This window comes from Limulus polyphemus, unplaced genomic scaffold, assembly GCF_000517525.1.
Source record: "Limulus polyphemus unplaced genomic scaffold, Limulus_polyphemus-2.1.2 Scaffold1339, whole genome shotgun sequence".
In the NCBI taxonomy this organism is placed as follows: domain Eukaryota; kingdom Metazoa; phylum Arthropoda; class Merostomata; order Xiphosura; family Limulidae; genus Limulus; species Limulus polyphemus.
Genome location: NW_013666949.1, coordinates 209,450 through 223,281, shown reverse-complemented (window position 1 = coordinate 223,281; position 13,832 = coordinate 209,450). Strand labels below are relative to the sequence as shown.

General features: G+C 34.1%; 1 protein-coding gene across 3 annotated transcripts in view; it reads right to left on the bottom strand.

Moving 5' to 3' along the window:
• LOC111086701 (chordin-like protein 1) overlaps positions 1 to 13,832 on the bottom strand; it is a 34,094-nt gene that overhangs the window by 1,919 nt on the left and 18,343 nt on the right. For 2 of the 3 annotated variants that reach the window (XM_022390589.1, XM_022390590.1), the window contains 5 exons: positions 7,541 to 7,627; positions 5,234 to 5,331; positions 4,086 to 4,194; positions 3,376 to 3,594; positions 973 to 1,071 (listed from right to left, as the gene is read on the bottom strand). In XM_022390589.1, coding sequence (XP_022246297.1) covers positions 973 to 1,071; positions 3,376 to 3,594; positions 4,086 to 4,194; positions 5,234 to 5,331; positions 7,541 to 7,627 — 612 coding nt within the window. The remainder of the gene's footprint in view (positions 1 to 972; positions 1,072 to 3,375; positions 3,595 to 4,085; positions 4,195 to 5,233; positions 5,332 to 7,540; positions 7,628 to 13,832) is intronic. The other variant, XM_022390591.1, reaches the window with a different exon arrangement.

Genomic DNA, 13,832 nt, shown 5'->3' with positions numbered 1-13,832 from the left:
CAATTGAACTAAACTATGCATGCCTATTTAAACATATTTATACATGGCTTGTGTATATCGTATATATACATATATATATTATTCATATCTTCGGTGTATAGGACGCAAGCAGATTTTAACATCAAATATTGAGGTAAAAAAGTGCGTCTTATACACCGAAAAATACGGTATAACGAGCTTTAATCCCCCAATTTCAATATTTATTTTTATAACGATTAATTTCCTTGTGAGTCAGCGGTAGGTTTACGAACTTAGATTTCTAGGTTGTTAGATTGTTTTAATTCTCTTGACTACAATATCTGGCTCATAAATGTTGTTTTTTGGATATTTGCCCAAAGTTACACAAGAACTATTTGCGATAACTTATCTTAATACGATAGTTTAGAAGAAAGGCAGCTAGTCGACAAACACACGTCGCCGACTCATGGACTACTAGAATCAATTAATAGTATTTGACAGTCACTCCACGGCCCAAAGTGTGTAACACGATCTTGCTGCAACAGGAATGCGAACCGTGGACTACCGGTTTTACAGTTCAGCACGCTAACCATTTTACCACACCCGGTCTCGATCACAACTGCTGAACAACATATATCAAACGGCACCTTGTACAATATATGGACTAAATGGCCAGGTAACAGAGAACCCCTAAATTTCAGGCGTAGCTATTCCTAATTTAAAACCGCTGGCTATAGGGTGTAAAAACCAATCAGCAGCACGCGCTACCTCGAATACTTTTAATCTAATAGAAGGATTGACTGTCGCAGTTATAAGACCTTCCACACAGCTGAGAGTGCAAAGCATGTTCAGAGGCATATCACAGCTCAAACCTTAGACCTATCGATCCACAGGTTGGCACTCTAACCACTAGGCCTCGCCCTGACCATCTATGTCATTAGAACCATTTTGTCTCTCTGAAATAACACTTTAGCAATAATGGTTCGTTTTTCAAAACATTGTACCTATACTCACTTGTTTTGGTGGCTCCCAGAAGTGTAAATGTAAACTTAGTTTTCAAAACACCAAATTCGCTCTTTGAAAGGTGCTGCTCAGAAAAATCCGTCATTTTCTCTAGAATAAGTCAAATATGAAACTGTCTTAGGGATTTTTGCCTTTAAAAGATTATATGAAAAACTAAATATCTTTATTTATATTACAAGCATGAGAGTTCTTATGTTTTTCCCACTTTGTAGGAGAGAATAAAATAAATTATTATAACAACTAGCAACCTTAACTATACTCATATTTATTTCTCTTTATTTGCTAGTTATGAAATTACTGTATTCGAAATTAAAGTGTATATACATATCAATGAGCACAGAATTTAGTGCTAAGCGATTCGTTCCTCCACACGTCCGATTGGTGCAAAAAATGAAGAAGTCTTACTTTAAAAAATAGTGAGAAACTTTGGAAGGAGTCGTTAAAGTTGTTTTTTTTTTAATTCGTATACAAATGTTTCTGCAGATTGAGACAAATAACTCAAATTTCAAATGAAAATAATTAAATTAAAATACTATTCTGCCCATACAGTTCTTTCTCTTCATGCCGACCCATTGTTTCAGATTCTCTACTAGTATATCAAATCAAGTCTATCACACAGTACCAAACTGAAAACATCCTTTTGATTGTTGAACATTATTACTGTAAATTTTTTGTTGGAAAAAATACAATCAAGAACAAATGACAAAAATGAAAATTTTACACTTCAGCCTATTGATATTATTGAATCGTACAAGGTGAATATAAAGGAAGTTTCACAGCTCGGTACATCATATCTCACAAACGGTATGGTATAGTAAAGTTAAATTGCACAGAGATGTTAAGGATATCATGCGGATGCAAATGCCATAATTGTCATATTTACTTACCAGGGAAGCTACTATTAATTACAGCAACTGATCAAAATGTGCTCCTCCAGCGTCCAGAATGCATTGTATCCGTGTGACGAGAGACATTACAGCAATAACGCATATATCTCATCTGGAATACTAGTCACTTCCCTGACAATTGAAGTCTGGAATTGTGAGAGGCTTCCCACGACAAGCACGTAACTTCATGTATCGCTACAACCAGATATCGGCTGCTGTTAGTTCCGTTGAAAAGGGTGGATTCTCGAGGAAAGTGAGGCGAAGTGATTCTATTCTGAAAGTGCTCCCGCAAGACGGCTTCACCTGATAACAATATATAGAGGAGCATCATTCTGCGTGTAAACAGTAGAATCACATTTCATGATTGCTGCAGCATGGGGATCACAGTGGTTGTGAGCATTGTGTGGTATAATGCAGCAATCACTGTGTAGGTTTTCAGTCCATGCTCTGGTGGGTCTTCCAAAAGCATGGTTCAATATAAAAGTCAACTGTGAAATCACGCCATCATGGAGGTGTGGAGGAAATGTTACACGTGGATTAGGTTCCGACCAGATGATGCAGTTGCGCATATTCAGAAAGGATGAAGTATGATTCATCAGTACATAAGATTTTGGCAGGTCATTAGTAATCGACTTCCAGTAATTCCAAGAAATCCAACACAAAGCCAATACGTTGGATTAAACCCATCTCTTTCTGTGATCGAAAATGATGCAGCTTGAAAGTAAACATTTGCAAAGATGATCGGAGAGCCATACGGACAGTTAAATTGGCAAAACCAGACACTAGAAAAGATAACGTGCATTGCTGCACCCCTACATACTTGTGTTGGCTTGTTCTGTTATGACAGGTCTGACCTCAGCGATTGTTTCAGTAGATGTTGATGGTCTGCTTCTACGTGGCTTATCATATTTGCAACCTACCTCCTGATTTCGTTATGAACTAGGGCGCACAGTAACACTGAAACAAGGCTTTCTGTGGGTATTACGTACTCTACAGTATTTCCAGTGTAATAACATTACACTGTTTCACCTCTATATTTCTACACATTTTTCAGGTTCATGTTGGTTGAATGAATTTCATTGCGATCGATAAGCACATTTATAATCATGGGAAATATGCGAAAGAAACCACAATGGTGTCCCTGGTGGCAACTTGTGACAACTGTTGTATTTGTGTCAGCATTATATCCTTAATCCCCTATGTAATTTTACCTTTCTATGGCATATCGTTTGTGAAAATACGAAGCGCTGAACTACAAAATGTTCTTTACAACCACCCCGTATAAGGCCAAATGTGAATAATATTTTCCGAAGTAGCAACGTCGGACATAGAAACATGTGAAACTTATTTCCTATTAGTGAATTGGGAAACAGAATTGTCAAATAAGAAGTTTAACAGAAATAGGTTCCAAAGGTTCTTTCTTTCTTTTTCAAATTACTTTCCATGGTCCAGGATGGTGTGGACAAAGATTAAATTACTAATATTCTTTGAAAGGATTACAACTCACCAGCTTTAACCATCCAGAACAATAACCGGATAAACCTATGGTTATTCACTGTCCGAAATGCATATTGGTAGTAGCCACTGAGTTGGTTGATACCTTGGCTTCTAAAGACGAGGGTATCCATTTGTCTTGGAATGCAATTCTTCTCTGACGTCTTATTGACAAGAGGATTTTGCTTCTGTACTTCTTTAAAACTGGGTGTTTCTTTTGGGATCTCAGTTTCTTTGTATAATACACAGAAAAGGCAGTGAGACACAACAAATCACGTTTTGAAGCATCCGACAATAATTTTTTGAACTGTCAGTCAATCAAGATATTAACAACTTTAGTAACGACAGCCGTTTCATAACGAAATATTTATTGTTTTGTGTTGATGATTTGGTTTAAGGTTTGTTTTGTTTTAAAATTTAAAACTTTCCAAAATTATAATTGTGAGACCAGCGATGAAATTGAGTAAAAATATAATATATTTAATACAGTTTTTGAGAAATTAGGTTGTATTTTAAGATACATTTTGAATGTTAAATTGTAATATAAATGTTCAAACCGAAAGACTTACACAGCGTTAGCAATCAATTTAATATTGCTACAATCCCACAGGGTCATAGAATTTCAAAAGTATATTGAGAACAAATGTTTTTACGTATGTTTATAAATAAATATCTCTCGTCAGAAGAGTTCTAAAGCAAAATATCACACACACACACACTCACCTTCACTAACACAAATAGGACAACAGTGTCCTAGGACATGAGTTACTTTAGCACATAAAGAGGTTTTGGTTTCTTTACAGCTCAGTCGACTACATACCACTTTACCTAGCTTTAGGAGAATAGATTAGAAGTAATTAGAGTAAAAAAATCAGAAGAGCTTTCAGAAACGTATAACAAACATGGATTTAATATACGACAGTCAGTATCTAATTTTAACAGAACTTTCATAAAATATTATTTTACAGAGATTTGTGTAATCCAGCAAGAAGTTGAAAAATATATTTCATTCCAGTTCTTGCTTGATAGATGGTTGAAACAGAGAAGACTAGACTTGAAAGGCGCTGTTAATGGACTGCATCTGTCTAGGACATTTTGGACAACATTTCTAACTGCTTGCTAGCTCAGAGCTAATGAAGACTTGCGCTAGCAGCTCGAAACGTTGGCCAAAACGTCCAAGGCAGATGCAGTCCATTAACAATGCTTTTCAAGTATATTCGAGTTACACATTTATATATAAGTGTTTTAATACACGCGTTCAACTATCGACGTATGATAATAAAATTAATAAGTATGATCTTTACTGGTTTTCAGTTTTTGTTGTTTTTTGCGATGTAAAAACATATAATTTGTAATAAACTTCATGTATTTTTTAAAGTTCCCTCAGTTACTCATTCATCAAATCTTGCCAGTGCGACTTCACTGTGGAAGAGCACTTCTAACACAGAAGTTACTTTTCTTACCTTTATACATACAAATTTATTAAAATATTTATTATTCAGTCAATTTTTAAGAAATTAAATATAAATAATCATGAAAAGAGACATTTCTAACTTAATTTATTTAAACACTTTACACCTTAGTGAAATAGTTAATAATTTTATGAAAGCTTAGTTGTCTGTGACAGAAAATATTTTGTATATATTTTCATTAAAGACTAAAACAATTTATTTATTTTAAATCTGAGGACGTGGAAGAAGATTTTATGACAGTTTGTCATGGATTACTAAATCTAGGTCTGAGCTTAAATTTTTTCATCAAAAGGTGTGTTAATACAAAAGTTGCTGATAAAATAACATTAAAATATAATGTTTTAAATTATTACAATATTCACTTTCTGTTCTTTAACAGTTACTGAATGTCACTCCAACCTGACATTTGCATACAACGCAGTCCATTCGTCCAAGCGGGCCAATCACAGGGTGCCACGTGGCGCCCTGAGAATAGATCTGACCTCCAGATAAACAATCTGCGAATGTGAAAAAAAAAAAACAGCTGTTACAAAAAACAAATAATACATTTTCTTAGTGTTATTTTGAATGGTACTACAATGTAAACAAAAAAAGACTTACTAAGCAATTGGATATGAGCGTTGGAATGTCAAAAATCGCATTTGCTTATTAATATATTTTCGAAATGAAACTTTTGGATGAGAAAGTTTTATTAAAAATTGTCCCACAAAGCAACATAAATATGATTATAAGTCGTTTTTGCAAAATCTAAAATGTGTGGACTTTTAGGATTGCACTTCACTTTTGGCGAAAAAATTGGTTGAAAGTGATCCTATAGGTTAGTCTATTAAGGATGAACCATACGTGTTCGATAGAGTTAATACCAGACTATTGACTTGGCCACGGGATAACGTTTTGTAGTTGCCTTGTATGTTAAATTGGTCACTGGCACAGACAGGTAAACGGCTTTGCTCGAGAATTGTGATGTATCGAGCTGTAACTGTCTAGGTAGCCAAAGGACACCCTACTATAATAGAAATACCGCCATATTTTGTCTTTTCTTGCAGATGATGACGAAAGTTGTTGAGAGGATATTTGGGAAATCTTGATATGTCCAATGTTTGAGAGTTGTGCTAATCTGGACTTCCTAGGAAAAGTTATGGTATCCCAAAAGGCAGGAGAGTATGATGCCCACTGTTATCGACGTGCGATATTGCCTGGAGTGAGAAGTGGTTTCTATCTAGCTATCTGCCACTGTAGATAATGCTATGACGATAACTTCTGAAGGTGATTAGACATACTTGGATCTGCTCTGCAATTTAAGTAGCTGTTTTACATGGGCCATTCTCCACAATTCTCTTCACAGGACGAAGAATCTGTTCTGATGGATTTGATCATCCTGATCGTGCAGCAGCTTTTTTTCTATATGAATAGATCTTTAATGGTAACCTGTTCATTGTAAACAACGGTATTATAAGTGGCTTTACGATTTTTCCATTGTCTAACTATGTGAATTCGTGAAAAGTGTGTTTTTCCCCGGGATTCTTCTGTTCATGGCATAACTTTTTGTATTTTGTGGTTTTTAACGAAATATACCTGTATTTATACGTTGATTATTTGCATATGAGGTCATGGAGATGGTCGGTTCCATTTTCAGGGTTGATTGTTTACCTACTGATGAGCTGTGATTCATTTGGTTTAAAAATAGCTAAAGTTATATTTTGTATCTTTCCTTTATGAATGTATTTCTTGGTGTAATCCATTAAACTAAAAAGTATATCTTTTTGTCTGGTGCAAACATTTAGTGCTATCTAAAGAAGCTTGGTTGTTTACTGAAAGATATTAAGAAGGCTTAAAGTTTAGATGAGCACACACATGGAAACTAAAGACAGATATTAGGATTTTTTTAAATCTAATTATAATAGAGGTTTCAAACCTCGAAATATTTAGTTATAATAAAGAAACCTTGTAATTAATAACTAATAAGAATTTAAAAAAATGCATGCTATTTAAGTTTCTAGAATAGATTTATGTGTATGGCAAACAAGACAGCTTGTTACAGATGTTACTTCTGAACAGTTAAAGAACTAGGGTTAATGGAGAAGACGTATTGGTTTTGTTATTTAAGTCTTATTAAATGTGAAAACGTGTATTAAGTATTTGGGAAGAGGCAATGAATGACATAGAAGTATAAAAACTGCAAGTTAGATGGTTTTTGATTACGTTAAGAAATACAAAAGTAAACAATGTTTTACTGTAAATCCAACAAGTATCAATACTACATTGTTCATACTGGGAACTAAGAGTACTGCTCTTCGAAAAAGGTTAACGTATAGACAATTCTGAATAAAAAGATTGTTAAGGATTCAATTAAGGGATATTAAGCAACGAAACGATAAGAAAACCAGATCAGTACAAATTTACAGCAAAAACATGAAATATCAAAATATTTAAGTTTCCAAAATCTCAAGATCAAATACCACACATCTGGGTTATATCATTCTCAAACATAGAATATCAAACTCACGTTAACAACTATTCAGGTCAATATTAATCCCCAAGTAATTTTTCTAAAGAATTCTAATTAGAAACATCCCAACATCAAGTTATTAAAGTTCCTCAGTTGTAATATTTCAAATTCAAGTTATCAAGATTTCCAAATAGTATTATTAAAAAACAAATCAATTTATCAAAATTTTTAAACACACAAACTAAACAGACACTGACCATTTCTTGAGTTGCCTCTTTTGTTTGTGAAAGTGAACGTCCCAAGCATATGTTCGTGAGTGCCGGCGTCTTCAGTCTCCATGTCTGCTGAATTTTATAGGAAGTATACGAAATAACAAAGTTATATATTTGTTTTTAGTAAAGAAATTAGGGAATTATTGTCTCTCAGTAGTCGAAACACATAAAAAAGCAATTGAAATGGCGTAGAATTAATAATTTTGTAGCATGACCTGGTGGTTAGGGCATTCGACTCGCAATACGAGGGTCACGAGGTCCAATCTCGTCTCCGAACATGCTCGCTCTTTCAGACGATAAATCCCACTATTCGTTGGTAAAAGAGTAGCCCAGAAGTTGGCGGTGGGTGATGTTGACTAGCTGCCCCTCTTTAGTCTATCATTTCAAAATTAGGAACGGCTAGTGCAAGTAGCCCTCGTGTAGCTTTACGTCAAATTCCAAAAAACAAATACAAAATTGTGTACATAGTGACAGTTGGGTTTTATCTACACGGGGGCTTTCTCAAAGCTTATAACATTATGCAAAATATGCGTGTTATAATCAAACCTCAAATTATGGATATTGTTCTAAACAAGTATTGTAGTAATGAAAGGGGCCAAAGGTTTGGCTCAACGTATGAGAATAGGAAGAGGGGATTGACTGTTAATAATGGAAGAAAATATAATTGTTACGGTATATTATGATACTATTATTTCGATCAGCATTTATAATGAATATTTTGAGACAACCCCTATAGACTATCTGATAGATCTCAAATCGATATTTTGTAAAATTGCATGTGCCTTCTTATATTTGTGTATGATACTGAAGGTGGTGAGTTTTTTGTAAGTTAACAATTATCTATCCCCGACCAAGTTCAACCTTAAACCATAACTCTTAGTTGGCAGGGATGTGAACATTTAAAAAAAAACATTACATTTAAAATCAGAATCTTAAGATAATTTATTTCATTTGTTCTTACAAGTATTTTCAACTCTTACAAGTGTTTAAATTTGCCACCCTAATTGTTTGTTATTAAGCACAAAGTCACTCTATGGGCTGTCTGTACTATGCCCACCGCGAATATCGAAACCCAGCTTTTTGTGTTGTGAGCTCTCAGACTTACCTCTGAGCAACCATGAGGGGGAGCCACTTAGTGACAGTATACGACATATCAAATAATATGCGTGAGAATTCTATGTAAATTTAGTGCTCAACAGTTATAAATGTTTTATATGTTCTTACAAACTAGTTTGAAAACTTTGTTGTTATTTTATTTTGTACAAAGCTAAACAATGGGCTATCTGTATTGAAGAACCAATCAGGATTTGTACACTTAACACAGGAATATTTTCGGTTCCAGCATTAACTTAAAACTACGTGCTGCAGGTCTGAAGAATAAAGTATCAAAATTATGAAAGAACCGAGAATTTCTTTAACATAATCTTATGCCGATTACAATACAACTCAACGCTAATAATGTCTTATTCAGCATCAGAATCTTTTAATGAATTCAGATGACAGAGCAAGTTTGAAAATTTCATGTTTGGTAATTCCAAAAATGAGTTACATAAAAACAACCTTCACTTTTCATTTCCTACAATGAAATAACGTACATGTAATATCCACAGCCAAAGTATTGATCATAAGTTCAATGACTTATTGTATAATAACCTTTAGTTCATTTCTCAGCAATCGGAAGAAAAATCAAAAGAGTCCATATGCTGCTAATACTTGGAACTATGTACATGCACGAGTAATTTCCATGAACACTGAAAACTGCCCCTTCCAATAGAAATGAATATTTTCTTGCAATCAGACCAAACTACCTACTTAGAGCGAAACTAAAAAAAAAACATCTGATAATAAGTATATAAAATGAGATATATTTTTCTTACGTTCTTACTTATAAAGATTACAATGCATTATTTCATCAGTTGGTTAACCTCGCTGTTAACGATATATTTGGCCGTAAAAGTCTTTCTTTCGTAATCCACCTATAAAAATGAGATATAAGCAGGCGTAGCCAATTGGTCTTATAAAAATGTTTGTTGTTGTCCCCTAACTTAATATTGGATCGAATTATTTCCTTATACTAATAGGTGTTGTATAGACTCCTCAAGATATCAGTAGAGAAAGTGAATGTTATGCATTATCACAGACCCTTTTGATCATACTGATGAATTATAGGCAAGTTGAAGAGTTTGGGAAAAAATCTTAAACTAAGTCTGGAAAATCAGTTTGACTCTTAGTCGCGAGGATCACTAAAGGAAGTCAAAATAATGCGTATATATAAGAAAAATTAAGTTTGTAGGACGCTTCAAATAAAATCTATTTCACAAAAAAAGGTATTATTATGTAATTGGCTAGCGTATTACTTTGATGTTTAACACGTCATTCACAGCAACGAAATTAAAAACAAATTGTTGTCTAAATTAAAAACAATTTTTGCATGTTGGTGATGGTAAATCTTACAACATTTAACCATGGTGATAATTTACAGAACATGATAAAAAAAATCATTCTAATTTCAGTTTGTTTACATCAATACAAAGTAGTTTATAACATGGTAACATTTAATTTTAACGTAACAGTCAAACAAGACTGTAGTTTTTAATAATGTGTAATGGATACCTTTTTGGGTAAAAAAAGGATTTATTTCATCAAAATAGGTTAAAAGTTTGTATACTACGCCTACAGTGTTTTTTCTTCTTCACGAAATAAAGATTTAACAGATTAGCAAAAAACTGAATACAGTGTTCTATACAAATAAAACTTGACTATTTTGTAATTTACCGTGACAAATTGAGTTACAATTATCTGTCATTGATTCAGTCTCTGAATAGTTTGCTAAACCTGTTTTGTTTTCACAGTAAACAATCTTAAATATATGTATAAGACAACTGCCAATATTACACAAGCTAATGTCGACTGCATCCAAATGCCTCAAATTGAACGTGTGCAACAAGTTTTTCAAATGTAGAAAATCAGCACAATGTATACATCTCTATTGGCTAAAATAAATATATTGTATTTCTATAATACCATTGCTTGTAATGGCACAGTTAAATATAAAGAGTTATACGATATATATATATATATAAACGATATGCATATACTAATATAGCAGCGAGTCACAGCAGATTCGAAATGAAATGCCACAGTCAACATGTTAGCACTAATATATTCGGTTCAAGACCAATTCTAGACTATTCAACAGCTTACGTCAACATCGAAAGATTTGTTGTAGGCTATTATGGTACTAGCATTTCCAAGGAAAAGACAACATTTGGAAGACAAAAGACCATTCAGTAATTGTATTGGAAGTTGAAACACTCGAACAACAGAATGTTCAGGATAGAAAGGATCTCTGAAACCACATCCTAACACCATTGGCTCAAGGCCCTCATCAGCGAATAAAAGGTTAGGGTTAAAGGAAAGAGCCCGCTAACACAAAAAGGTATTGCAATGAAGATGGGCATACTACCTGGTGCCATTAACAAGAAGATAAAGGTTAGCCACGAACGAAGATATTATAAAATCTAACATCATTAAGGATTGATGAAGAGAGTTCGGAGTAGATGGACTACTTTAATATTAGTTCTACATATACCAGGTAGACAATGCTTGTCCCAATAACTGATATTGAGTTGATTAAATGCTAGAACTGAGGACAAATTTTTTCTAAATATCTTTTTTATTGTTTGGGACAGTTTTAAGTTAAATCATTGTTTTGTGTTAAGGTCAATTCTTGTTGCAAAAATGAGAGGCCGTGATGAACTGTTTAGGTATCTTTTGTTCATATCAATAAGATATAAACCTGTATAAGATACATTATTTTTGGTGTATAGGCTTTTGAATTTTTTGGCCTTATCTATTAAGTTCAGTTGCTGATTTACATTAGTACTAACCCTTTTTTATATATTTCCTGAAAGTTGATATGTTATAGAATCTTTTGATTGATCGCAACTTACTTAAGAACCTACTGAACTCTCGGTTTATTACAGTGAGAGTGAAGGTGGTGCATTAAGTTTTTATAGCTTTTCTTCTCTGCCCAAACTTACATTCAGGGGCTTTGCACAGACTGATTCAGGCACACTTTAGTATCAGTTAAAGGAAGTGACGTAAGCCAACCCCGCGAGAGTCGATCAGAGTAGCATTCTAAAGTCGTATGAAAAGCCAACACATCTTTGGACACTACTATAAAAACAACGTAATTATGGACGGAAATGAAAACATCCCATTTCGTCTTTGTCATTAGGAGGCCTCATAGCACAGCTCGGTTCTAATTTACAGTCAGACCTGTAACGTCGAATCCTGGTCGTAACACCCTTGACACATTCCTTTCAATTCTGAGCATCAATAATAGCAAAAACACGGTTTTTACATGGACAACGTTGGCAAAGTGCAAATGACGCTTTTAGTAACAGTTGTGAGAGGTGATGTTTCACGTTAAGTGAGTATCATACACTAAACCAGTTTCATTCATAAAACAGGGTTTAAGTTTCTCAACGTTTAAGTTTCAATGAAACAGTAACTTTCGTTGCGATTGGAAATAGACCTTTCCTTAATTAAAAGACCATTCGGTATTAAGACTGAGTGGACAATCATCTTGGAAAAGTAAAGTCATTCATTTGCCCTTCTCATATTGTCATTGGCTTACGCGTTAAGTAAATTTTCCATTGTCACCAGGTGACACCGCTGTTCTCATGGTCTCTTGTGTTAGATTAAAAAATAAGCTAGCCTGTTTGCTGTTCGCTTTTAGATAATAAGAAAATCATCTATTCCTTAATTCTTCATGCAAAAAAATATAAAAAAATATATGTAGTCGTCTAACTTTATATTCTGATTAACCTTTGATGCTTAGCCTTCTGAGTCACGCAGAAGACATCATGGGTCTATAAATATTTATCTTTCATTACACTGATAAGATGACAACAGCAAACCATTTGTCAAAACAAAAAGCTCTAAACAGATAGCCCATTGTGTAGCTTTGAATTAATTACAAACAAACAAACTTATTTTAACAGGGACATTTCTTTAGTTTAAACATTCTATGTTTTGCAATTTTTAGAATGTTTTACATGCATACACTTACAGATGTACATGACTACAGTAATGAAAATAACTGTTGGAACACACAAGCGATATCTTCTCAATTTTTATATAAACCCATAAAACTTCAAAAATGTTTATATAAAAACTCTATGCAGGCAAAGCCATGATTGTGAGTGTTCCATCAATTTTTTTTAACGTACAAGTACAGCACTGTGCAAAATTGTTAGGACAAGAGAATATTTTGTCATTCTTTCCATTTTATGGGACTAATTCTTCCATGCCATTTCAGAATAAACATTTCAATACTATGGTGATGCTTCACTGATCGCTGTTGACAATTGAATGAGTCAGGGTGAGAATACTTATTATTCTTTAGAATTCCCATATACTTGTACCAAGGGCATGTTATAAGTGCTCTGCTTGAATGAATATGCTGATCAAATTTAGGGTCTGAACTAACTGTCATGGTACCCCATGTAGTATCTTAACTATATAGCAAGGAGCTAGCATATGGTACCGGTATATGCTAGAAGAAATCAATTCAATAGCACTCCACAAATAAAACTTGATAAAAACAGTGTTTATCACTATATATTACGTATTATTGTCATGCCACGGCCCAAAAAGAGTAGAGAATTGTCAGTAGAGAAGAGAGTTCGCGTAAAAGCTTTACGTGATGCTGATTGGACTCTCCGACAAATTACTGCAGACTTGAAATGCTCCCCAAACACTGTCAAGTACACCCTAGATCGTGAGACCATGACAGGTAAGTTTGAAAATAGGAAAGGAAGAGGCAGAACACCTAGACTCAATGATACTGATGCTAAGTACCTTTGTTTACGCAGCCTTCGGGACAGAAGAAAGACTGCCACTGATCTCAAGCATGAGATAAACGACCATGTACCAAATGACAAAAAAGTGTCCAAATCTACAGTATCAAGAATACTCAACGAGAATGGAATACTTGGTCGTGTAACAGTTAAAAAAACTTTACTTCGATCTCCAAGTATTGTCAAGAGACTGAAATTTGTTAACAAGTACAAAAACTGGACTATTGATGATTAGAAAAGGGTGTTATGGACGAATGAGTCCAAGTTTGAAATATTTGGTTCAAAGCGTAGTTTCTACGTCCAGCGGAAGAAAGGTGAAAGCACCTACCATGAAGCATGAGAGAGGTAGTGTGATGGTTTCAGGGTGCTGTTTTCTGCTGAGGCGACAGGAGGTATTTGCAAAATAGATG